Source organism: Malaclemys terrapin, chromosome 12, assembly GCF_027887155.1.
Source record: "Malaclemys terrapin pileata isolate rMalTer1 chromosome 12, rMalTer1.hap1, whole genome shotgun sequence".
NCBI lineage: Eukaryota > Metazoa > Chordata > Testudines > Emydidae > Malaclemys > Malaclemys terrapin.
Genome location: NC_071516.1, coordinates 19,122,322 through 19,149,612, shown reverse-complemented (window position 1 = coordinate 19,149,612; position 27,291 = coordinate 19,122,322). Strand labels below are relative to the sequence as shown.

The 27,291-nt window shown below is 44.4% G+C and overlaps 2 protein-coding genes across 5 annotated transcripts in view; one reads left to right on the top strand and one right to left on the bottom strand.

The window, feature by feature from the left end:
- The window catches only part of LOC128846308 (uncharacterized), a 304,287-nt gene that overhangs the window by 232,328 nt on the left and 44,668 nt on the right, over nucleotides 1-27,291 (bottom strand). The window lies entirely within an intron of this gene.
- Nucleotides 1-27,291, top strand: part of EYA2 (EYA transcriptional coactivator and phosphatase 2) — a 154,316-nt gene that overhangs the window by 103,222 nt on the left and 23,803 nt on the right. For all 4 annotated transcript variants that reach the window (XM_054045313.1, XM_054045311.1, XM_054045312.1 and 1 more), the window contains one exon: nucleotides 19,364-19,453. In XM_054045313.1, coding sequence (XP_053901288.1) covers nucleotides 19,364-19,453 — 90 coding nt within the window. The remainder of the gene's footprint in view (nucleotides 1-19,363; nucleotides 19,454-27,291) is intronic.

Sequence of the window (27,291 nt, the reverse complement as noted above, 5' to 3'; positions counted from 1 at the left end):
CGTTTAAATTCCTGCTCTGCCTGATTTGGAGCAAGAGTTTAACGTGGGTGTCTTCCCACATCCCATGTGATTACCCTAACCACTGGGCTATTGGCTATCCTGGGGTGGGTGGGTTTCTCTTGTTTTGTCCAGAAACTCCATCCTGGACCTAAGAAACCTTCCTGACAAAAGGGAATTGGCATTTTCAGAAAAAAATATTTCATCCAAGAACTTCTGACCAGTTGTACACAAGGCCCTTTCAAAATCCCAGCCCTGATTTTCTTTCTGCCTTCACTTTTATGCCTAAAACAGCTTGTGCTGTGCATTGCCGTGTGCTCATACAGGCCCCCAAAGCTACTATCCAATTGAAACACCATAGGGATTTAATCAAATCTGATGGTGATTCATGGTTCTAATGGCTGGATCTGTCCTTTACTACTTTACAAACTGAGAAGGAATAAAAAGCCATTTTATTACTTGGCAGTTAAAAACTATTTGTAGAAGTTGCTAAGGTTCAAATCAAAAGCGCTCTCCCTTGAGGACTATTAGTTAATTCAAAGTGCCAAGGGATTTCCCCCCAACCCCCCATTCTTCTTCTTTTGCTTGAGATGTGGCCCTATATCACTGCTGCTGTTCAAACATCTAAGAGTTTTCTGTTCCTTTGACAAACATGAGCCAAAGTGCTTAAGGACATCTGTTTATTTTATTTCTTTAATGAGAAAACCTTCCAATTTCTCCCTGGCTCAGCTGTGTTTATTTACATTTTGTTAGTCATATGTGCTGGGTACCTCACGACATTAACAACCTGCAGAGACCTAGGCTGAAGCCTGTTAGCAGGCATCCTGGTCAAAAAGGCAGAATAAGCCCTTCCTAAGGAAAACAGAGTCCCTGGAACTCTATAAAATAGATTTTCAAAACAAATACAGCCTAATTCACTCAGTAGATCCTGGATTAAGTCAAGATGAATACAATTTGGGAAGGATTTTCTGAGGAAGTTGGAGATTTTTTTACCCACTGGAGGCTAAACTTTGTATTTAATGCCTTTTTAAGTTAAATAAGAAAAGCATTTAGCCATTGCAGGTAATAAAGAGTCTGTTATTTTAGACATGTCATTGTATCAATTATTAGTTCATTACTGGGGAGAGGGCAGACTATATAAGGATAAATAATTGCAGTGATTCAGTTATTTTCTAATGTGTATTTTGGGAGCAAACTTCTTTATTAATAATTTCTGCTGACAGGAAGCAGGAATGCAAAATAGGAAAGACAGACCCATGACAGTTTGAAAGATGGGCACAGGAGATGTTCTGAAGAGCTTTTATAGATTTAATCTCTTGTAGAAAAGTTTACGTAAACCAGGGATTTTCCAAGCAGAGTGCGTGTGTGGCATCTAGGAGTATTAAAGGATTATTTCTATCATAAAATACATTTCAGAAATGGTGCTGGATTCCTAGCTAAGAAGACCTGCTCCTGAGCATCTCTAAATCATGACATTTTGTTTTCTTCTAATATTTTAGGGGCAGGCATTAAAAACCTTAAAAACAACTCCCACCTGTTTATGCTCTCTGTATGTGTGTATATATATCTCCTCAATATATGTTCCATTCTATATGCATCCGAAGAAGTGGGCTGTAGTCCACGAAAGCTTATGCTCTAATAAATTTGTTAGTCTCTAAGGTGCCACAAGTACTCCTGTTCTTCTTTTTATTAAAAACCTTAACTTCCTCATGTAAAATGCAGGCACAAACAGGGTAATTCTATATGTGCTACACCTGTTGTAAATGTTTGGTGTCCATTATTACCCATCTCCACCCAGGTGCACAGTGTTTTGCATGTGGCCTTCAGGGGCTTGTTTGAGAAAATGTGGCCCTTTTCTTTGTGTGGGGTTTTTGATGAGAATTTTTACATTCCTGATGAGGGAGAAGGGAGGGTGATGAGAAATAAATTGTAGACTGACAAAACCTTTGAGCATAAGCCCTTTCATATGCCTTAATAACAGGAATTATTTCCCATCGCACTTAAGAACCATATGCCTCTGCTGTTTTGAGGATAGATTTTTTTCTGATCAATAGCCTCCTGGGGTTTTGCTCAGAGGTCCTTTGAATTGCCATGAAATTCTTGTCGCTGTGTCATAAGCTGCACATTTAAAGCAGGGACATACTTGGGGCTAGTGTTGACAGAGCTAAAGCGGATGGACTACTGTGCCTATCTGCTCAATGAATGAACTTTATCCATCTTCTGATAAAAAGTAGAACAACTTCAAGGCATTGTCCCCAACTATATCTGGACAGGTACATGCATATAAAGGCAGGAGTCTCTTATGTAAGACTCCAGCCAGTGGGACCAGAAGCAGTCAAAGCAGGACTGCTGCACTGGGGAGCAGGGGGCAAAATGGAGTCCAACTGGGGCCAACCCTCCCCCAAGCATGTCCTGGATGCAGATCTGGGTTGGGGAGACCCTTCCAATCTGTGGGTCCAAGGAACCAGAGGGTGTCTTCCCATGCCACCCCCACAATGTGGCCTGCAGGAAAAACTGCAGGAGAGGAGCCAGACACAAGGATCAGAAGCTGCACAAGCAGGGACCTCTGGACATTCAGAGAACTTTCCATCATTTCGGCTGGAGTTTTTCTGCCCTGTGCTGAATGGCTGTTTGCTCTCATCTTCGCCCTCCCCCTTCTCCACTGTCTCTTTACCTCATCTTTACTCCACACCTGCCCGTGTGTTCTGTCCCTTTCCCTACCCCGTGTCTGTCTTGTCTATTTAGATTGAAAGCTCTACGGGGCAGGGACCATCTACTACTCAGTGTCTGTACAGCACCTAGCACAATGGGACCCTATTCTTGGTTGGCCCTCAGGTGCTACTGTAATAAATGTGATTAATAACTAACATATAGTGCTGCACTGGACTTCAACATGCTGCTGCGGTGTGAAAAGTGACACAGGATGGATAGCACGATACTGCCATTTTCAATCTGACTTCCATGTGTCCGAGTTAAGTCTGCTGCTTGGATAACAAAAGAGCAAAAAAGAGTTTTTCATCTAAAGAAACTGCCTTTTGGTTTCATCACTGCCATGCGTGCATTTATACACACTCAAAAGGGAAAAAGAGGTTTCACTTTGTTTTGCCAAGATGAGAAGGCAGGATTTCTCTTGACAGCTTCAATGGTTTTGCCTGCTGAGACGATGCTTTCACCCATCTCTGGCCATACCTCAAATAAACATGTGACACACAAGTCCGCTGTAAGAGATTGAACTTTATTTCCTGGCCCAAGTCACTTGACCCTAAATATGCCTGTCTTCTGGAAGGAGGTCTCACGTCCATGGCTCTGCATCTGGCACTTGGAAATTATTTTGAAACACATTAAAATGGTGCAGGACAGAGACGTAGGGATACAACATGGCAATAGTACCCCAAAACGAGCCTTGGGTGGGTTCTGAAAGGAATTAATATTTTATAATGCATCCTGCATTATGTTTTAAGAATAGATTCCTCAATGTGTGGCCAGCAAGGGTTACTATGCTCTCCACAAACTGCAGTCTGAAGGCGACGAAGAAAGGCATGCTGGTATTGTAGACTTAGCAAGTGGGAACTTCAGAGCTCCCAGCTGCCTGACAAAAGAGAGCGTGCACTTTGGTTGTGCCCTACAGTTTATAGGAGGCAGATGTAATCACCTCTTGAATACGAGGCTCCAGGTTTATTTTTGGATCTATAATTGCTGCTTTTGATGTCTTACGCTGGCAGCAAAGTATAACTGCATAGTGCATTTTCTTGTTTTATCTCCAACGGGAAATATTTATCAAATACAACTCAAGGAGCATCAGTAATTTGGAGTCTTTTCAGAATTTGCTTTTGAACTATGTGAAAATATCCATATTACCACCTTTGAGGTATACTGAGGATGGCACAGAAGACTGAGGAGGCTGCTAGCCAAGCAAGAGAAATCAGGATTCCGGCAGGTTTGCCCTCCACTGGCCAGAGCCTAGAAGTAGGATTCCACATTACTGCTGACCAATATTGAATATTCTCCTTTAGGTCAAAAAGGTATCACAGGTCTTTTTTTAATCTGAGGGTCCAGTTTTTAAGCCCGACAAGGAATGGATCCTTCACAATGTTTGTTGTCAAGATCACAGTGAAAACAAATAATGCAACATGAGAGAATCGGAGCAGCAATGTGTATAACCAAAACAGAACTGGGGCCAGATGCAAGTCTTAGGGAAGCACCAGCTTTATTTACATTCTGACGAGCAGTCACTAGCCAGCAAAACTCCATATGAAAAGAACACAGCAGTATTGTGCCAGACAAGCTGATCAGTTCCTCTGATGGCGAACCTGAATTGCATCATACGCTGAATAAGCTGTGAATGAGGGATCCAACAGCAAGAGACCTGTAAATGGACTGCAACCAGAAATTAATGGTTTTCTAATGTTCAGTAGGACAGTCTCTGTATTATAGTTAGTGATGACAGACTAAGGAGGATACCTTCAGGAGAGGCAGCATGGTCTAGTGCAGGGATCGGCAACCTTTGGCACGTGGCTCTCCAGGGTAAGCCAATGGGGGTGGTGGGAAGCGGCGGCCAGCAAATCCTTCGTTCCACGCCGCTTCCCACCTGGAGTGGCGAACCGCGACCAGTGGGAGCCGCGATCGGCTGAACCTGCGGACACGGCAGGTAAACAAACCAGCCCGGCCCGCCAGGGTGCTTATCCCTGCGAGTCGCATGCCAAAGGTTGCCAATCCCTGGTCTAGTGGATAAGTCACTGAACTGAGAGGCAAGACATCTGAATTCAGTTCCCTGATCTGCCATAGAGTCCTTTGTGACGTTGGGCAAGTCAAGTCACTAAGTCTCTCTGTGCCTCAGTTCTCCATCAGTAAAATGGGGATGATAATGCTACTTTTTCCTCCTACCCTTAAAGTCTTATCTATTTAGACTGCAAGCTCTTTGGGGTAGTTAATGACTTTCACTGTGGCCTTGTCTACACTAAGATTTAAAGGTGTGATGTTACAATACATTAGCTAACGTCTTTGAGAAATCGCAGTGTAGACAAGGCAGTGCATACTGTAATATATGCTAAGATGGTCAAGTTAAAGTCTAGGCTGCCCTATCCCCAGCTAAGCCCATCAGCTTAACACATGTTAAAGGCAGTTTGCCTTGTCTACCCAAGACTTTGCAATTATGTTAGTTAGAAAGTATTAGTCTAGTAAAGGCCTGTGTGTGTGTGTACACTGCTTAGCAGTGGAGCCCTGAATTTGGTCAGGGCCGCTAGCTATTACTGTAATACAAATAATCAATCGATCTTTAGAACATTGCCTCTTTGGACAAAGTCACCTTATCACCATGTTGTGTTCTGGTGTTGTGATATCTTGGCATTTATACCATATTGCAACTCAGTGTCAAGACATCACAATGTCAGTTTAGCCCCAAAGATGTTTCAAGATGTTTATTTTATACCTCGCAAGCCAAACTTGCAGGATGTGGAACGTTCGTGGGGAGATCAGGACTGTCTGTGAGAAAGGGGTGTTTAAAACTAGGCTGATTGCTACCAGAAATTGTTCTTTGCTCTTCTTACTCAGAGTTCCGTGAAGAAAAACAATAGAGGCTGGACTGGAATAAACCTGCACAAGAAGCACTTCAGCAGTTCTTAAAGATACAGACATAAAGATTGGCTTGTACTATGAGCAACTATGTTAAAATGGATTTGAAAAAAATCTTACTATTTTTAGTATTGTAGTAACTTTCCATTAGACATTCACTGTAGAAAAAGATTTTAGGAGCCAAGTCAATTGTATGAAACAGATCAAAAAGAACATCTCATCTGATTTAATTCAGTGCTGCCTTTGGGATTTACTGCTGGTATTTAGGTACCTTTCAGGTGCCCTGGATGATGTTAGCAGGGTTTGTTTTGTTACTTCCCAAATCACATTAGCTGGATATACAAAAAGGCAGCTATGAATACAAGAAATCAGGGAAGGTTTTTTTTCTGTCTGGCATTTACTTTTGTCTGGCAAAGTTTACAGTGGTAGTGGTTATTAGGGCTGTTCATTCAGGTTCCACAAGATGGCTAATAAACCTGAATTTTTCAGAGTTCAGGTAAAACAAATTCATGTGTATGTGTTTCACGGGCACTTTTAGCGTATGGGAGATGGTCATGGGATTGGCATAATGAGGTTATAAAAATGGTCATACTGGGTCAGACCAAAGGGCCATCTAGCCCAGTATCCAGTCTTCCGACAGTGGCCAATGCCAGTTGTCCCAGAGGGAATGAACAGAACAGGTAATCAAGAAGTGATCCATCCCCTTTTGCCCATTTGCAGCTTTTGGCAAACAGAGGCTAGCGACACCATCCAGGCTAATCGCCACTGATGGACCTCCATGAACTTTAGTTCTTTTTTAACCTGTTATAGTCTTGGCCTTCACAACATCCTCTAGCAAGGAGTTCCACATGTGCATTGTGTGAAAAAATACTCCCTTTTGTTTGTTTAAACCTGCTGCCTCTTAATTTCATTTGGCGACCCCTAGTTCTTGTGTTATAAGAAGGAGTAAATAACACTTCCTTATTTACTTTCTCCACACCAGTCATGATTTTGTAGACCTCTATCACATCCCCCCTTAGTCATCTCTTTTCCAAGCTGAAAAGTCCCAGTCTTATTAATCTCTCCTCATATGGCAGCCATTCCATACCCTAATAATTTTTGTTGCCCTTTTCTGAACCTTTTCCAATTCCAATATATCTTTTTTGAGATGGGGTGACCACATCTGCACGCAGTATTCAAGATGTGGGTGTACCATGGATTTATATAGAGGCAATATGATATTTTCTGTCTTATTATCTATCCCTTGCTTAATGATTCCCAACATTCTGTTAGTTTTTTTGACTGTCGCTGCACATTGAGTGGATGTTTTCAGAGAACTATCCAAAATGATTCCAGGATCTCTTTCTTGAGTGGTAACAGCTAATTTAGATCCCATCATTTTATATGTATAGTTGGGATTACATTTTCCAATGTGCATTACTTTGCATTTATCAACATTGAATTTCATCTGCCATTTTGTTGCCCAGACACCCAATTTTGTGAGATCCTTTTGTAGCTCTTTGCAGTCTGCTTGGGACTTAACTATCTTGAGTTTTGTATCATCTGCAAATTTTGCTACCTCACAGTTTACCCCTTTTTCCAGATAATTTATGAATATGTTGAATAGGACTGGTCCCAGTATAGATCTCTGGGGAACACCACTATTTATTTCTCTCCATTCTGAAAACTGACTCTTTATTCCTACCCTTTGTTTCCTACCTTTTAACCAGTTGCCAGTCCATGAGAGGGCCTTCCCTCTTATCCCATGACAGCTCACTATGCTTAAGAGTTTTTGGTGAGGGACCTTGTCAAAGGCTTTCTGAAAATCTATGTACACTGTACCCACTGGATTCCCCTTGTCCACATGTTTGTTGACTCCCTCAAATAATTGGTGAGGCATGATTTCCCTTTACAAAAACCATGTTGACTCTTCACCAACAAATTATGTTTCTCTATGTGTCTGACAATTTCCCCGGTACTGAAGTCAGGTTTACTGGCCTGTAAGTGCCGGGATCACCTCTGGAGCCCTTTTTAAAAATTGGTGTCACGTTAGCTATCCCCCAGTCATTTGGTACAGAAGCTGATTTAAATGATAGGTTACAAACTACAGTTAGTAGTTCTGCAGTTTCACATTTGAGTTCTTTCAGAACTCTTGGATGAGTACCATCTGGTCCTGGTGACTTACTACTGTATATCTGGAGTGAAATTTTTAAGTGACTAAGTCCCATTTTCTAAAAGTCCCTTTGACTTTCAATAAGAGTTAGGCTCCTAAATCACTTTTGGAAATGGGACTTGACTCCTAAGTCACTTAAGCACTTTTGAAAAATTTACCCCCATCTTATCATAGCTCTACCATCTAGGAACCGAAATGCTTGGAGAAGATTACATCTAGCATTAGTCTAGCTCTATAAATGCCCCTCCCCCCCCCCCCCCCCGGACTTTTGAAGGATACCCCTCCTCACAAAGCCCAATATAAAAAAACATGCCTACTTGCACTAGAAATAACAGAACCTATGCACACCCCTGCTGGTTACTTATGGATGAGAAAGCCACATCCATCTCTCATATTCTGATCAAGGCATGCAGCTCAACAGCCAAAGAATAAATGTTCTTACAACCAGTCTTTGTTCAAACATGTGGCCCAGCCCTCTCTTTCCTCTCGCTCTTTACAACCTTCACTTTTTTATATATTTCAACCAAACAAACTGGTCCATTTTCCAGGAGTTTCCAAGTAATTAAACCCAATTAAAACCATTAAATTCTTTCTTTTAGTGACAACTTCATTATTAACAGCTAACCACAAGGAGCAGATTTAACTTGGAAAGTCCTTGATTGTGTACTAATCCATCTCTCACCTCTGGCTGACACCTCCATCAGATAAACCCCACAGAATAGGAGTCTGATGAATACTCTTAATTAATACTTTCTTCCTTGTAGAAAAGTAATTATTTGTTCACGGCATAAACAGGTATTTGGCAGGAGCTTAAAGTCTGATTGGTTTTAAATACTAGGGTTTGTTTTTTTTATTTAAGGAAAAAAATCTGAATTCAAGATGTGGGCTCAGAATTACATTGACCTAGCATCCAGAATGTCAGGTTAATTGGCACATATCTAAACAGAGACAAACTCAGACAACAAGCTGCCTCAATGTGTTATCCTGCATGTGTTATCAAAGCAGCCAGCTCTGCCCCTTTGCTAATGGCATGCAAGTCTGAACAATTTACCTGCAAGACAGAAGCTTGGAACTAGAGTGTTTTGGAAGCAGAAACCGAGGAGAGAATGACTTACACTTGAGAGATTGCCAGAGATAAATCTGCCTACTCACTTCCTTTTACAATATCACCAAGAGCTATAAAGTAGGAGGTAACTGGCTCTGATGGGCCAGCCAACTGGAGGGATAGTAGCTGCAGGTGGTAACAAATACATGTGTTTTTAATGCATACTTTAAGGCAAGGTGGGTGAGGTAATATCTTTTATTGGACCAACTTCCATTGGTGAGAGAGGCAAGCTTTTGAGTTTACACAGAGCTCTTCTTTAGGCCTGGGAAAGATACTCAATGTCACAGCTAAATACAAGGTGACTGGTGGCACCTTAAAGACTAACAGATTTATTTGGGCATAAGCTTTCGTGGGTAAAAACCTTACTTCTTCAGATGCATAGAGTGAAAGTTACAGATGCAGGTATTATATACTGACACAAGGAGAGCAGGGAGTTACTTCGCAAGAACCAGTGTTGTTTTGAGAGCTCATTCTTGATCTTCTCCTGTCTGCTGTAAAGGATACTGATCAGGTGGCACCTTAGAGACTTGTGGGCTGTAGTCCACGAAAGCTTATGCTCTAATAAATTTGTTAGTCTCTAAGGTGCCACAAGTACTCCTGTTCTTCTTTTTACTGATCAGGTGGTTCCTCAGTTTCTTTGAGAGTGTGTGGCACAGTTTCTCACCATAGTCAGTGTAGTATGTTGATTGCAATGGATTTTTTACCTTCAGTCCATTTGGTATGATGTCCATCTCTTTGCATTTGGAGAGTAAGATGATGTCTGTCTGTATCTGTGCAAGTTTTTTGTTGAGGTTGATGGATTTCCACTCCATACGGATAAATTTAGTGCCTTGCATGGTGTCAAGTATCAGGGGGTAGCCGTGTTAGTCTGTATCTACAAAAACAAGGAGTCTGGTGGCACCTTAAAGACTAACAGATTTATTTGGGCATAAGCTTTTGTGGGTAAAAACCTCACTTCTTCAGATGCATAGAGTGAAAGTTACAGATGAAGAAGTGAGGTTTTTACCCACGAAAGCTTATGCCCAAATAAATCTGTTAGTCTTTAAGGTGCCACCAGACTCCTTGTTGTTTTTGTAGATACAGACTAATACGGCTACCCCCTGATACTAAATACAAGGTGGAACAGATTGTTTAGCATAATTAGTTAACACATATTTCAAGGGAGCATTCAAGGTGAAATGGCCCATTAACACCTCTCCAGTCATAGGAGGGAAAGGCAAACCCCCCCCCCCCCCAAAACTGGGGAGGTAGTTTCAGTAGGTTACAGATTATAATAAACCGTAAATCCAGTGTGTCTATTCATTCCAGGATTTTTAGTGTCTAGCAAAATTATAGAAATTTAAACCCCCCCCCCCCCCCCCCGGGCTCATCTTTTGAAGGTGTTGTGCAGTTTTCCTTTGAGGATGAGGACTGAGAGGTCAGATATAGAGTGATCGCTTTGTGAAAAGCGTTCACCCATAGGTGATATGGTGTTTTTTGTCTTTTATCATTTTCCTGTATAAGTTCATTGAAGAACGTAGTGATTGTCCGGTTTCACCCACATAGTTGCTATTGGGGCATTCAGTGCACTGGATGAAGTACACCGCACATTGTGATACAGCATGTGTGGGTCCCATGGGTCTTGAAAGGTGAGTTGTGGTGGGGTGTGTTGATCATCGTAGCTGTGGAGCTATATCTGCAAGTTTTGCATCTGTTGTTCTGGCAGGGTCTGGTGCTACTTTGCGGTGGTGTGTCCTGGTCTGCGGGTAGCTTCAAACAACCCCCCAACCTCTGTAGTTACCTGCATTAGCTGATCAGTGTTATTTTAGATTCAAGTAATCCACTAGTCTTAATAATAATTCATTGTTAGTAACTTAACTGTATATCTAATAAAGTCTATTGTTAACATATATACAGAACATATATATAGGTCAATCTATCAGTCTAACCTAAAACCAACTGCCTCCTTAGATTATCACCTCCACACGCTGAAGAGTCTGTTCATTCTCTTAAAGTCACAATAACACCACAGTCACTAAGTGGGATCAAGAACAAACTTCACCCTGATGGACTGAGCATTTTTTGCCTTCCTCTGAAGCTGTGCTAGCCCTGGATAGATCATTGGTCTTCCCCAGTATGGCTGCTCTTAAAGCAAGAGAACAAAACATAATTCCCCCCAGAGCAATGGAGCCAGATCCTAGGAGATTCTGGATGCCTTTAGTCCAATAGGAATAGCGGGTGCAAGGCGTCTCACAGCATCAGGCACCTGACTTGAACTGTGCAGTAGCATGTAATCCCGAAGCCCTCCTTGGCTAGAAATGACAGCGATGACTGAACACATCACAAGCGGACAGTTTTAATGTCACTCACCAGTTCAAATACTATCAGTCCAAATCGTTGTAGAAAAAGTTATGTCTTTCCATTTTTGGCAGCCCACCTTGCTCATGGAGAAGGAGTTGGAGATTTTCCTGCCCATGGAGAAATATACTGAAGCAGAGTGTTTGACAGCGGGAATGTGTAATTAACCTCCCTATTCTTTACAAGCTAAGCGCTCAGGTGTGCCCAGCCCAGGCAGGAGAGCAAGGTGAGGTAAGGGTGCAAGGGTCTTCCCTCCTGCATTCGATGGGCACAGCTTCAGTCCTTGTATTGTACTTCCCAGTGCACAAGGGACTGTTCCAAACTGATGCTGCTTTATGCATTATGCTAGCCTCTCCAGTCCCATGGGAAGGAGCAGGTGTTACATCCAATGGTGGCACAGCAGCTGACGTCCCTAGAGGCTGCTGGATCATCTCTTAGTGCCACAAGCGAGCCTCACAGGTAATTGAGTGAGGCTGTTTAATTTTACCACATTAGGAAGCACCAGGCCAGTAGCTGTGTATGGCTGAGGTGAGGTGACACATTCAGGGATGGATTGTGATAGCCTAGGTTTTATGTGTAAGGGGTTTATTTCTTGTTTTCCATCCCATCTTCTCATTAAGAAGAACAGGAGTACTTGTGGCACCTTAGAGACTAACAAATTTATTAGAGCATAAGCTTTCGTGGACTACAGCCCACTTCTTCGGATGCATATAGAATGGAACATATAATGAGGAGATATATATACACACATACAGAGAGCATAAACAGGTGGGAGTTGTCTTACTAACTCTGAGAGGCCAATTAATTAAGAGGAAAAAAAAAAAACAAAAAAAAAAACTTTTGAAGTGATAATCAAGCTAGCCGAGTACAGACAGTGTGATAAGAAGTGTGAGAGTACTTACAAGGGGAGATAGTCAACGTTTGTAATGGCTCAGCCATTCCCAGTCCTTATTCAAACCGGAGTTAATTGTGTCTAGTTTGCATATCAATTCTAGCTCTGCAGTCTCTCTTTGGAGTCTGTTTTTGAAGTTTTTCTGTTGTAATATAGCCACCCGCAGGTCTGTCACTGAATGACCAGACAGGTTAAAGTGTTCTCCCACTGGTTTTTGAGTATTTTGATTCCTGATGTCAGATTTGTGTCCATTAATTCTTTTGCGTAGAGACTGTCCGGTTTGGCCAATGTACATGGCAGAGGGGCATTGCTGGCACATGATGGCATAGATCACATTGGTAGATGTGCAGGTGAACGAGCCCCTGATGGTATGGCTGATGTGATTAGGTCCTATGATGATGTCACTTGAATAGATATGTGGACAGAGTTGGCATCGGGGTTTGTTACAAGGATAGGTTCCTGGGTTAGTGGTTTTGTTCAGTGATGTGTGGTTGCTGGTGAGTATTTGCTTTAGGTTGGGGGGTTGTCTGTAAGCGAGGACAGGTCTGTCTCCCAAGATCTGTGAGAGTAAAGGATCATCTTTCAGGATAGGTTGTAGATCTCTTAATTAATTGGCCTCTCAGAGTTAGTAAGACAACTCCCACCTGTTTATGCTCTCTGTATGTGTGTATATATATCTCCTCATTATATGTTCCATTCTATATGCATCCGAAGAAGTGGGCTGTAGTCCACGAAAGCTTATGCTCTAATAAATTTGTTAGTCTCTAAGGTGCCACAAGTACTCCTGTTCTTCTTTTTGCGGATACAGACTAACACGGCTGTTACTCTGAAACTTGTCATCTTCTCATTGTTCTTCTTTGCTAAAGCATAACCAGAGATTAGTAAAAAGGTAGGACTTCGCTCTTCTAATGTTACTAAACAAACACTCAGGGCTAGTATTTCCCATTTAATTAATTTTCACCGTGAGGACTGGTTGATGGGAGGAGATTCATTTTCTAGGAGTCTGAGGGCCCAGTCTTCCCAGTGGATTCCTGTGCAAAGTGAAAGTATCACTTCGAACTGGGCAATTTGGGTTAATTGTTCTCAGTGCACACAAGCATAACACACTGGGGAAGTAACAGATCCCTGAGAGTTATAGGGCTCAGCATTCCAGAGTATTAGGGCAACTTTGCACTCCTCTGCTGAAAGCTGCCCAAAAGCTGTCTTAGCCAGCTACTAGAGCATCTCCCTACAGCCTAAGGGGATCCTCAGGTAACGCAGAGCCACTGTAGCGGCTTGTATGATACGTACCTGCTCTCCCAAAACGCTCCCTTATGCCTGGCCGATTACTGGCTGCTGGAATAGCTCTTTAGGCTTGGTGACAGGAGAGCAGGACTGAGTCCAGTATTCAGCCTGTCCTGGTAGGAAGGGAGTGCAAAGAGAAAGCTGGCTGTGGAACAAAGTCTCCATATGACAATTACTATGGGCCTTAAGACTGTGTCCCAATACCTGTATTGACATCAGCTTCAAACTATTTACATAGGCTCACACAGGTCTCAAACAATTGTATCCGGACACCGATTTTGTGTTCTACCCTAGACGTATCTGCTTGATACTGAGCTGACAGTGCTTCCAACTTGTTCAAAGTGATCTTCCAGAAAATCAAGTCCTCCCAGAGTGGAGGACAGAGTCTGTCCTGCCTTCAGATATTGAACGGTCTTATTTCTGGATGAATTCAAATCCATGCATCTACATGTAAAAACAGTATCTAGTATAATGATACCTCAGCCTTGGCTGGTGCTTCTGGGCACAAACACATATAATAGATAATACTGGAAGTGCTGATTTTCCTGTTTAACTTTATCAGGCAGTTTAAGACTTGGAAAAGAATCCCACTGTAGAGGAAGTGTCCATACAGAGCTATGCATTAGTGCCAAATTATTTCCCCAAATGACTTCCCCTTTTTTCTGTTTTTATTTTCATTCCATCACACTCTCTATCTCAAGGGAAAGATTTTTTTCTCCTCTGCAGTTTATTCTACATATTGTTTTGGTTTAAGAGAAAGTGAACTTCATACACTGTTCTGCACAAACATTCCCCACTCCACTTTGGCCATCAATACCAGTAAAGCTGCAAACAGACCCAAAGAAAAGAAACAAATGAAAGATACCAAACAATGAGATATGCTAAAAGAGGTTTAAAAGGCAATGGCCCTTGGTATATAGAAGAAATAAATTGCTTCATTAAAACAAAAAATTGATTCCTTCCTAGCAACGTCTTTCTTCAAAAACAGCTCCCTTGATGTAACTTTGAGGGATTGTGTGTCTTGAACCCAGGCCTTTTGAAAATGGGAGGGCCTGGTCTGTCCACTTTTCAGGACGGGCCCTGGTCCCCTACCCTTCCTATTCCACCTGAGGCCCCATCCCCCAACCAGGCTGGAAGCTGGAGCCAGGCCAAGGTAAGAACTGGCTGGGGGGCCTGGACAGCTGTGGGGAGCCATGGACCCTCCAGCTGACCTAGTTGGGGGTCCCAAGAGCAACCCCCTAGCCCATGTCCCCATCCCCCAGGGCAGGCAGAGGGTCCAGGGTTCCCCACAGCGGCCCAGGCCCACTGGGTTGCTCTTGCCTGGGCCCAACTGCTGCTCTTCGGACCCCGAGGCTCTGCCCCTATCCAGGCCGGAAGATGGAGTCAGGCCAAGGTAAGAGCCACCCGGAGAACCCAAGCAGCTGTGGGGAGCCCCGAACTCGTCACCTACCCTGGGTGGGGGGCCATGGAAGATGGGGACATGGGCCGGGGTGGCTTTCGGGCCCCCCACTCAGGGCAGGTGGAGGATCTGGGGCTCCCCACAGCTGCCTGGGCGGCTGTTACCCTGGCCAGGCTCCTGCTTCTGGCCTGGGGGCAGGGCCTCAGAGGGAAGAGGAGGGGCAGAGCCATGGAGGGGGCAGGGTCTCATGGCCCCCCACTTTTACGAAGGATCCGACGCCCCTGCCCCAGATGCCGCCATCACCTAGCAGCTTGTTGGTAACAGCAGGGAGTGTGGGCTGATGGATCCTAGTTCAAAATGGAGGCACTGCACATAAAGCTCCTGATTGGAGGAGACATCCGGCCTCTCCAATTGGCTCAGATTTGCTATTTAAGCCAGAAGGAGGCAAAGAAGTTGTCTGAGGACCTAGATGAATTCCTGCCTAGCTGCTACATTGGACCTTGTCTGACTCCTGCCCTACTCCTGGTTCCTGCCTTGTACCAGATCCCTGGTTCTACACTCTCACCCCTGTCTGCTGACTCTGTCTCCGACCCTTGGCTTGACTTCTGACTCTGTCTCCGACCCCTGCCTCTGGATCCAGGAGCCTGTCTCCTGCTCTGACCACTAGGTCTGACCACCAGATCAGACTCCCTATGTGCTAGTCCATGACAGTAACTTTATTGGATAATAAAATTCAGTTCAGTGTTATTCACCTGGAGCTTTTATGATAGCTAAAACACATGCACAAAATATTAAGTAAAGCCTCCCAAGCACCAGTATGCCTAAGAAAATTAATGTGTTCTAACTTGTGTCACTATGTGATGGCGCCATGTATGCTGATGATTTGCTCTGATTTTAACCATTGGTGGTACCGACCTAGGTACATGCATTGATGTGAACTCCTAGAATAGGCAGGCAATGCCCTTTTAAAGACACGTTTTGCAACAGTGCGTCTTACCCCAGTTTCAAGCAGAGGTAAAGTTGCATTGGGGCAGATCGCAGCTTATAGCAGGTGTGATGTCCCAGTCCTCAAACCCAGGCCTGTGAGTTCCCAAAGAGCCACCGCCATCCTGGCCACCACCTGATGTCAGCTGAAACCTGGTGGGCCAAGGAGCTAGCAGAACTACAGCCTCAGCCAAGGCACTACCCACAGGAGTCCTGACTGGAGGATCGCCTGGCTTCACCAATTGGTCCAACCATGCTATTTAAGACAGAGGGAGGCACAGGAAATTATCTGAGCAACTTGGTGATTGCCTGTTGCTGTTGTGCTGGACCCTACCGGTGCCTGCATTCAATCCCGTTCCTGATTCCTATTCTGCTCCTTACCCCTGCCCTTGCGCCTATTTCCCACTGTGTTCATGCTCCATGCCTGATCTTTTCTTCTTCTCCGGTTCCTGCCTTTATGCCTCACTTCTGACAATCATTTACCAGTCCTTGTTCTGACTTGTGACTCTGGCTTGACTCTTGGTATCTGATCCCATTTCTGACCCTCAGCTTTGATTCCTGGTTCTGACTCTGGCTTAGGTAATCAGCAGTTGACTCTGGTGTTAATCCTCAACTCTGTTCCCCGGATGCCTGCTGCACTCATGAGACCTGACTCCTGCTCTGACCACTAGGTCAGACCACCTATATCCTGGTCACTAACAGCAGGTTTGCTAGTGTGTGTTAGGATTTCACATGGAGGTGGCTACTCCAGTAGCTGAAATCAACAGCATAGACATGGCTCTTACTCTGATCCTTGATCCCCATACATAAATATTCTCAGAGAGAAATTGTTGCACTGACATGAAATAAACAAATACTTAAATGTAAGACGTTGCAGGTGAGTGACTTTAGACTTCTGATGACAACATTTTGGATCAGGAGTGTTCAACGAGAAGCTTTTGATTTTTACTTTCCACCCAATAGGAGAAAGTGCCATTCTCTCCAGGGCAGTGGTAAGCATGTTCAAGCATGAGTGACGGAGCTTTTCTCTAGTTTAGTGCAGTCCCTATGAGTCATCCATAAAGCTGAAACCACAGCCATTGTCCTCTAATTAAAGAGCTACACCAAGAATGCGTAATAATTAGGTTACTGTGTGATACACCATCCGTGTCAACAGCATCTGCCACAAAGGTTGATTGAAACATACTCAGCCTCCAAACATTGTGTTCCCTAGTAGACCTCCCAAACTAATTCATTACTGACCTCACCATGCAATAACATGACTCCACAGAAATCTGCAGAAAATTAGGGCAAAGTCCACATATAAATCTGTACTGTCTTAGCAGGACTTGTAACTTCAGTGGGAAAAAACCGCACATGTACACTCAAGGCACACAAAGATGAGAGATCCCTGACCTAATAAAGATGAATTACAAATGAAAGCCTGTTGTGGAAACTCTCCTTTTTCAAGCTCTCTGTTGCTTTTAACTTGATCAGGCAAAATCCATTTGAACTAGGAGAGTGTTTACCAAATTAACTAAAAAGTATTTTTGTTTGTGTCATAGAAATATTTATTTAGTGATTAAGAAAATAATTTTCACATGAATAGCACTTAAGACTCTTCTATGTCATGTTTGTTCCTATTATTTCACACTGGGCTTGGAGCAGCAAGTTAATTATTTGGGGCTGAAGGTCTGTGTGTGGGAAGTTGTGACATGGAAAACGACAGAATTGTATTTAATATTGTGGAGAGCTAGGTTGAGGTATAGGTCACAGCAGATTCCTAAGGAGCAATGTGGAGCAACAAATCACAGAAGAAGCTGTGTCAGGTGCTCGTTTGTCAGTTTTGAACTAATAAACTAAGGAGTTATCAGGAGTTATACATTCCCAACAAGTGGAGAGCAGGTCCCATATAGTGGGACTGCTTACCTGATGAGAAGAGCTTCCTTCCAAGGCTGGTTTAAAATTAATGATATGAAAAATAAGTGATTATCTTATTTCATTTAATTTTGTTTTGGTAACATTTACTGTTTTCCAAGTGGTAGAATGGTGTGACCAGGAGGAATTTTACTCTTATGTATACAGTGCTCTGATTGTACAAAGCACTGTATAGAAATAAAATAGACATGGTCCCTGCCCCTAGGAGTTTACAATCTAAGGGTTGATATGATGCAATGAATGAAAGCAACAAATAAAGTTGGGGAAACTAGGAGGATGAAGGTTATAACAGTGCCACAGGAGTTCTGTGGTTGAACTCAGTGGAAGTTTTGCCACTGGTTTCATTGGTGGCAGGATCAGGGCATGGGATATGTACGTTTATGTGGACTTCTTGATAACTCTCTGTGTGTAATTTTCACTGATATAAATTTGTTTTGTAAAAGCTGGAGGCGTCGTGACCTGTGGCTAGGGAACTTGAGCCTTTCCTCTGTAAAGCACTTTGAGATCTGCAGATGAAAGTGTTATACAAAAGTTAAGCGTTACTGTTAGTGGTAGTACTGATATTTGAAGTTATCAGGAAAAAAAAAACATCTTAGGGTTGGTCAAACTGGAGTATGCAGTGTCTGAGGCATATTGTTATTTCTAACACACAGCATAACAAGTCTGGTTTACACATGTGTTTTTATAGTTAGACCAGTACAGACCGTAGTGTGGATGCAGTTATTTCTATATGGGAATAACTCTACCTGGAAGCACACTTACACTGATATAACTGTGTCTGCACTAGGGGATAGTTAAAGTAGTACAACTGTTGTGTGTAGATGAGACCTAAAAGAAACACTTAGTCTGTTCACCAGATCCCCACTACAGTTGGTGGGCATTTCAAGAATAGAACTAAGGATATATCGTTAACTCTGAAGTGAACTTGGCTTTTACCATGTTTTAGCCCCACTTTCCCTTCTTTCTCCCCATTTTCACACACACACAAACCTTTTACTCAGGTTTGGAGGTGCCTTGACCTGGCTGGAGGTGTGAGTTAAAACCCAGGCTGCACTTTAACCCTGGCTAGAACCCACCCACTTTGTAGTGAGGATGCAGGCTAAATCAGTCACGTGCAGAAAGTCCTCCAGTGTCCTCCCCACAATTCCCCCAAAGGACAAACAAGTTCTCCCACACAATTGACTGGGAAAGAATCTTAGAGCATCTCAGCAAAGAACCATGGGATATACCCCCAGACACACCTGAGTAAACGTAGAAACAGTGAGGACATTTTGTTGATTGAACGATGTGAATATGCCCTGCAGAGAAAGGAGTCTGACTTTATGGTTAGAGCAGGGGAGCTGGAAGTCAGAACTCCTGGGTTCTGTTCACTGACTTGTTATTTGACCTTAGATAAGTCACATTAACAAGTAAAATGAGGAGCAATACTGACCTCCCATGTGAGCCTGGAAGCTTAAAGTTTTTAAGCTGTCCTCATCTGAAATGTGCTAAGTGCAGGGTGTTAATGTTCAAAGGGAGCTGCACACATCACCGGAGGACAGAATTCAACCATATACCAGAGTAAAATTCCAGGGTAGAAACCTATGATCAATATATTTGAGAAGTAAATGACATTAATGGCTGCATGAGTAGGACAGGTCCCAAATTCACTCCCAATAGCCAGAAATCAGGGGAAGAGGATGATTAAAATCACTAAAGACCACACACATTTTTTCTTTCGAACAGGACACCACAACGTCTGTGCGGATAGGTCTTATGATGGAAGAAATGATCTTCAACCTTGCAGATACACATCTGTTCTTTAATGACCTGGAGGTATGTAACTGCATATTTTATTTAACATCTTCCTATTTAATCATCTGCATCTGGTTTAGAAACCCTTCATTTTCTGCTCCTGAAACTTTCATTACTGACCCAAAGAAGTGGGCCTAAGATGGCTTATGGCAGGCCTGCACAACATGCGGCCCGGGGGCCACATGCGGCCCGTGTGGGCTCATTGTGCGGCCCGCGGGGGTTGAGTAGATGGGCTCACTGTGCGGCCCACGGGCGGAGGGGGGGGTGAGTAGACAAGTGGCGGGTGAAGGAGGGGGGCTGAGTAGGTAAGCGAGAGGGCAGTGGCATGGAATGAGTAGGCGATCCAGGAGGGTGGAGGGCTGAGTGGGCGAGCAGTGGCGGGGGGGTGAGTAGGCGAGCCGGGGCAAGGGAGCTGAGGAGGCGAGTGGTGAGTCGGTTGCTGACCTGTTCTACTGATCTGGTCTTGCTTCCATCCCCTCTCCCAGGGCCGGCTCCAGGCACCAGCAAAACAAGCAGGTGCTTGGGGCGGCATATTTCTAGGGGCGGCATTCTGGCACCGGCCATCATAGATGCCGACTCCGGGGCATGGGAAAAAAGTGCCCTCGCTGCCCCAGCTGTTTTGCGCAGCAAGGTTGGGAGGGAGGAGAAGCCAAGCGGCGGGGCGCTCGGGGGAGGTGGCAGAGGTGAGCTGGAGTGCGGAGTGGTTCCTCTACCCCCCGTTACTTCCTGCACCCCCCCCCACCCTAGCTCACCTCTGCTCCGCCTGCTCCCCTGAACGCGCTGCTGCTCCACTTCTCCGCTCTCCCTGGCCTGAGAGGGACGGGGGAGAAGCAGAGCGGCGGCATGCCCGGGGGAGCAGGCGGAGTGTAGGTGAGCTAGGGCGGGACGTCACGGGGGGCCCGTAGGAAGCAATGGGGGCGAGAAAGGCGGCACGCCAGGGGAGGAGGCGGTGCTGGGGATTTGGGGAAGGGGTTCGGAAGGGGTGGAGTTGGGGTGGGGCCGGGGGCACGAAAAAGAAAGGGGAAGCAGCCAAAAATTTTTTTGCTTGGGGCGGCAAAAATCCTAGAGCTGGCCCTGCCCTCTCCAAGCGTTGCAGCTGTCCTTCCACGCCTTCCTCATTCACACCTCATTCATTCAACAGGACAATCAATTACAAAGTTGGGGGGAAGATCTTATTCTACTTCTAGCAAAAAGACATTTTTCTTTTACCTTAATTATACTACCTTAGGGGCCGCTATAACATATTACCAAGGTTCAATACTGCTGTTTTGGTGGGGCGGCGCTGGGGAAGAGGGTTTAATTCTGTGGAGCAGATGGCGCGCGGGGGAGAGGGGGAGGGTTCGGCGGCGCTGCGGAGGTTGTTTCTGTGGGGTGGGCGGTGCTGGGGGGGGTTGTATTTCGGGGGGGGCTGGGTTGTGCGGGGGGGGGGGTTGGCGGCGCTTGGGGGGTTTCAGCCCTCAGTTGTTTTCTTTGGAGTAATATGGCCCTCGCCGCTTTACGAGTTGTGCAGGCCTGGCTTATGGGAAGCATACCTTGCCACATCTCTCTGACAACTTTGCTTTGCTAAAGCTTTAAAAAAACAACAACAGAGTAACAGTGATGTCTATTGGTAGTTTTACTAAATGTAATAATGAGGACAATGTTATTTGTCCTTCTGAAATTTGCTATTTAATAATTTCATTAACTACATTAGCACAGAGCTTATGGGTTAGTTCTGAACCAGTACAGAAGCTGTTGAAATGGTTTCTGTTCCTCTACAAGCTCTATTCTGCACACACTCAAGGTAAAATGAAGAGCTCCTGACTGTCAAACTCATGGCATGAATAAGAGCATGCGTGCATCTTTGCACTAACGCCAGAAAGTCTTCCCCAACTGAGGAAATGCCAGCTGTGATGATGAAGCATTAGGTAAAAATATACCATCATTGATGTACAACAGACCAAAGGCCATTTAGAACATGTGCTGAAGTTCAAGAAAAGAAAGCATATGTACAGCTGAGCAACTAGCTATGGAGTGTTGATGAAAAGCTTTTTGAGCTTGTAACCAGCCCATCATAGGGAATGGGTCTAAATGAGTTACATAATAATTTTGTCCAGGGTTTTCTAAGGCTGGACAACATTTCCTTGAAAGGAATGAGTTAGAATTCTCTTCAGGTGCTTTGGGCACAATACACTCAGGAAATTGCTTGGAATAGTCTAGGGGAAAAGACATCAGTTCTGTGCCTGCATCCGATAGGCAGAGATCCCTCCTCAGTCTGTTTATTCATTTGGAAAAGTAAGAATTTAACTGTTCCAGAGCCTGCCTGAAATGGGCCCCATGAGGGCTTCTAATTCCTTTGTCCTTCACTTCTCAGCTGTATTGAATTGCTATGTGGGTTACAAGGAGTTAAAACTTTCCTAGTACTGCTCTTTACAGAAATTGGGACTTCACTTGCTAAGAATTTTCATTTCCCTTTAAAGACAAATGGTCTGTAGCACCTGAACTGACATTTCCTTCCTCTCCCAGTTTTCCAAAGAAGTGTTTAGTGATGGGGATACATAAAGTGTGAAGTGAAAATCTTTCATGGAGAAAAAGAGGAAGAAACTATTTAAGGCACTAAATTAAAAGTGATAATATTTAGCACATACCCAACACTCTTCATCCGAGGTGGGTAGATGGTGTTAACTCCATTTCACATGTGTGGAAACTGAGGCAGGGGGAAGCAATTTGTCCAAGCTTACACTGTAGCAGCACCATGCTCATTCCACTAGACCTGTACCACAGCTGTGTAAGATTAAAACTTGCACCTCATTACATTTGAGAACATTTCCCCCCCTTGTTTTACTTATCTTTCAAGACCTGAATTCAGTTGATGGCTTGCCAAGCACCTCAGAGCAGGGTGAGGAATGTCACTGCCTCCACAGTTACAAATGTCAGTGAGGATTTCAGCTGCTGCAAGCAGAACAGAATCCTTAGCTCAGGTCTTGGCAGGTGAAAAATTCTTAAATTCACCTATAACTACTAGAAGAAGGTTTATTTAAAGTGACCCAGGATTTGAGATTTCCAGTCTTAGCTTCTGGTGCCTTAATGAAGGGCTATCACAAAAACTTCTAGAATTGGTCTGTAGTCCTTGCAAGACCTGATGCACTGTGTGGCCTAGTGGGTAAGTCTCTGCCCCTCTCTGCCTCAGTTTTCCCATCTGTAAATGGAGATGATGATAATGATGACAGCACCCTTCTACCTCAGATAGGTACTATGAGTAATTAATTAATATCGCCATAGCCCCTGTGAAGGTGGAGAGGACTACGTAAGTGTTAAGATTACATCTACGCTATGGAGACGATACCACCGTTGCTATACTGGCATAGCCCTGTAGTGTAGATGCAGCCGTACGCCAACAGAAGGGTGTAGGAACACCACCTCCCCGAAAGAAGTTAATTGTGTTGACAGAACACCACTCCCATCAACATAGCTGTGTCTACACGGGGGGTTATGTTGGCATAGCTACCTCGGTCAGGGGTGTGTGTTTTTACACGCCACTGACTGATATAGCTATGTCAATATAACTTTTCAGTGTAGACCAGGCCTAAGTAAAATCATTCCCTGGAGTACTGTTCTGTCACCGTTAAGTTTGTCCACATTAGTCACAACCTGTTGGCTCCAGGTTAAATTCACAAAAAATGAAGTATTCTGTTGTTCTTTTTGTCACTCTACATGCTGATGCATAAATCTCAAAAAGGTCCGATTTGGTATGAAGAAATTCACAAAGACTCCAGCTGCTTCCTTCTCCAAACAGTCCAAGCCCACTGGAGCAGCAAACCTGTGCTGTTAAAAACCTTCCGCTTGATTCTTGGGTGTGTGGGGTAATTTTATGTTATCTGAGCCTGTTTGGCACATTCGTAGCAAAGTTGTGTGAGTATGGGATACAGGTGTACTGGTGAAAAGAAATGATTGTACTGATTTATATAGCACTTGTCAGTCTGACTGCTTTATTTCAGAAATGTAACACACAAGAACAACAAAATAAAAAACTGAATAAATGGGTCCTGCATCATGGCTTTCATGGACCTGACAGTGGGAATGAATAGCAGTCCAAGAGCCTTCAGCAGAGAAGGTCTGACTGCAGGACATGAATTGTTCAGAACCCAGTTCTGAGAACAGTTACCCCCAGCTAACCTTAATTACCCAAAGAGGATTTGAGGTGAGAGACAGGCTTATCAGACAGCTTCGAAGATTGTTGTCAACAAATATCAGTAGTACAGCTGGTTGGAAAGCAGTAGGTGTTTTCCATGGAATTTTATTTTCTTCCCATAACTTTTTTTGCAGAATTTTCCCAGTTTTCTAAATGAAAACATCCTCGGGGTTTTTTTTTTTTGGGGGGGGGGGGGAGAGGGAGCATTAGACTTTTCACTGAAAAACTGAAATTTTCAGAAGAAATGAAAACTCTCCACAAAAACGTTTGCCTTGCCCTACTCCCGTCCCCACAAGAAAGCAACACAAAAATGTCAACTGTCTTTATTCACTAGCCATGCTGCTCCTGCATCTTAGATGATAAATTAATGACTTTCAGGCCAGAGTATTCGCAGAGTGATAGCTGAGGATTGTGTGGGCACCAACTGTTGGGCTTGAAAGAGATACAATGAACAATATTCTATTAAAAAAAGAGACAGGCAGAAAAACAAGCATAGAGACTGATTCAGTTTTAGATCTACTGAGATTACAATATACAGCAGCACCATCAAGTGGCATAATGGTGACCTGAGCAGGGCTCAGTAAGCTAAATCCAGACTGTGGTACAATGCTGAAACTGCCCGTGGAGCTGCCCAGCATTCAGGCATATACAGAAGAAAGGCAAAGTGAGAGCTTGTATTAGGAACAAAAAAACTGCAGGGAGGTGAGTGTGATGTCTGATACTGTTAAACCCCAGAGCAAGAGAACTTGTGTTCAGGTCAGTCATTTTAAGCACAGCTGAAAAAGGCCAGAGGAACTGAAACTAACCATTTATTTGAGCCAGCCCTAAGGCAAACGAAGAAACTGAGGGAGCTCATTAGTGGTAGTACAGTGTCCACAAAGAGCATCTATTTATTTCCAGGAAGGCAATGGCACAGCAAAGCTTCTGACTGCCCTATTTTCCCTGCAGTCAGCTGCAGGACTTGCATATGGATGTTGTACTGGAACCACAGATATTATCAGATCACAGAGAGAGAATTCAGACTAGTGTGCTGTATACACTTACCCCATCCTCTTTCCTGGCAAGGTGAGTTTGTTAGAACAGTGGTTCCCAGCTCTTGGTGAATATACCTGTAATAGCTACTCCAGGCTTTTTTGATGCTGGGTACATTCCTTGTCTCCCATTATCCCCTTGCACGAAGGTCCCCTCCGTCTACAACCTTCCTTTATATTGAACTAGCAGTTCAAGCTGCTGAGCCTCCAAATGCTGCTGTTGTGCTCACCTTCCAGACAATTGCACACGTTATATGCTATAGCAGTTGAGTCTATTCTCACACATTCAGGCATGGAGGCTGGAGTGCTCCAAGCTCTGCAGGTTCTACCATCTGCAGCTGAACACCAGATAGGCAGTAGCAGCAAACCAGGCCTCTGCCCAGTGGGTGGTTGCCAGTTTGTCATTAGGGAGTTGGGAGTTACCCCATTTGACTTCAGGAGGCTTTTCATTGATCTATACAAGGTCTTTTTACTAGTTTACTAGTGGTTTCCCAGGAGCAGGGCCGGATTAACTCTCTTGTGGGCCCAGGGCTATTAGATTTTGTGGGGCCCCTGGGGGTTTGGAGTGGGCTCAGGGCTGGGGCAGGGAGTCTGGGTGCAGGTGTGGGGTCTGGGAGGGGGCTTTGGGCTGGGGTAGGGGGTTGGGGTGCAGGAAGGGGGTGTGGGATGTAGGCTCCAGCTGGGAGGCACTTACCTCGGATGGCTCCTGGTCAGGATCCCTGCCTATCTCCTAGAACTGGAAGGGACCTTGAAAGGTCATCGAGTCCAGTCCCCTGCCTTCACTAGCAGGACCAAATACTGAAGAAGTGGCCGGCATGTCCGGCCCCTAGGCAGAGGGGCCAGGCTGCTCTGCAAGGTGCACGCTGCCCATGCCCGCAGGCACCACAGGCACTGCTTCCACAGCTCCCATTGGCCACAGTACCTGGCCAATAGGAATTGCGGAGCCAGCGCTGGGGCGGGGGCAGCATGCAGAGATTCCCAGAATGCCCCTCGCCTAGGGGCCGGAGGAGCACATTGGTGAGCCAGTGCTTGTGGCTCCAGCCCCAGGGGTGGAGTGGGGGGCACTGAGGCTTGGGGACCGGTGTCCAATTCGGGGTGCGGAGACTTGCCACGGGCCGGATGAAAAGGAGCAGCAGGCTGCATCCGGCCCATGGGCCTGTGGGGCCCCCCTTAGCCTGAGGCCCTGGGCTGCAGCCCCTAAAGCCCCTGCATTAATCCAGCCCTGCCCAGGAGGAATAGGAGCTAGTGAGTTAGACACTGGTTAACATCCATTTTATGAGCTTCCCTCAAATGAAGGTTTTTGTTTGTGTGTTTTTGTTTTATTCAGTTACAGCTCAGTACCCATACACTGTGTATGGAATGCTTGTCTCTAACCCAAAGGCATTAGAAAGGAAATTTTGCCCCGACATATAATTTTGCATTTCAATTATGGCATTCTTCCAGGATGGTGATCACTTTAGAAGAAATGCCTGAAGACCAAGATTAAATTGTTTGAATTAGATTGTGAAATCCTGTGATTCCAAGGGCTGTCTAAAGCAGCACGCTGTATAAAGTAACCACTTTATGATTCACACACAGCACTCCTGGAACTAGAATTGGGTGTGACTGTCATTTGCATAGTCATTTCCGTTATCAGCAGGTTTTCACTAATGTTGATGCACTAACAACCATTAACAAGGCACAATAGAAGATTAATTTAAATTTTATTAGAACACTGGCTCTTTGTGGCAACTAATGACAGCATAAAATTAATTTTTTAAATGGCAGGCGGTTGATACATTTGTGTCCATGCTTGATAAGGTCCCAATTCATTGCTTACCTTACCAAGAAAAGACTGTTAAGTGAGGTTTATTTAAAAATAAATAAAATGACAGCAAAGACCAGCTGGCAATTTGAGGGTTAAAGCAGCAGGAAGAGGATAAGATACCCCCTGCTATTTAGTGTGTATTTTGTGTTACAGTAGCACCCAGTGGCTCCAAGTGAGATCAAGGCCCGTTTATGTTAGGCACTGTACAAACACTTCCCTGCCCTGAAGAGTTTATAATCTAAGTAGACGTGGCAATCACAGGAAAAGTTTTATCCCTATTTAATAGATGCGGAACTGTTTATGCTGTAAACTGCAGTTTTCAGTGCTGCAGTGGAAGCTGAGGGTGCTGGCTATAGGTGATAGCGTGTCACCTATTAAAGCACTCCCAGAGGATGCATGATGAGAGGAAAAACATTTGTGAAGCATTGCAGTGAGGCTGAAAACTTTCCACAGCCCAATTAGCACTTGTGTAGATCATCTGCAACCAGATTAGGATGCGGCTTCCTATCATAGCAAAACACTTAATTCACAGTTTGAATCAGATGTCTGGGGGCGGATGCCTTCTGCTCACACCAATGCTAGTCTGCTCGTAGTTGAGAATGACTGCTTGGCTGATACACAATTGTGTGACATTCTAAGTTAAACATTTTGACAAAGCTGGAGGGAACGGCAGTGTTGTCCTCTTAGGGGATGTGCTGCCAGTTTGTCTAAGGAAATACTAAGCAGTCTAATTTTTTTGTAATGCTCTCACATGAAAAATGAACAAAGCCAAGAGGGCCTTTTGGGGAGGTTTTAGGGAGATATTACTGCAAAAATAATTCATCCATTTTTTTTATTAGCTGCAAACAGC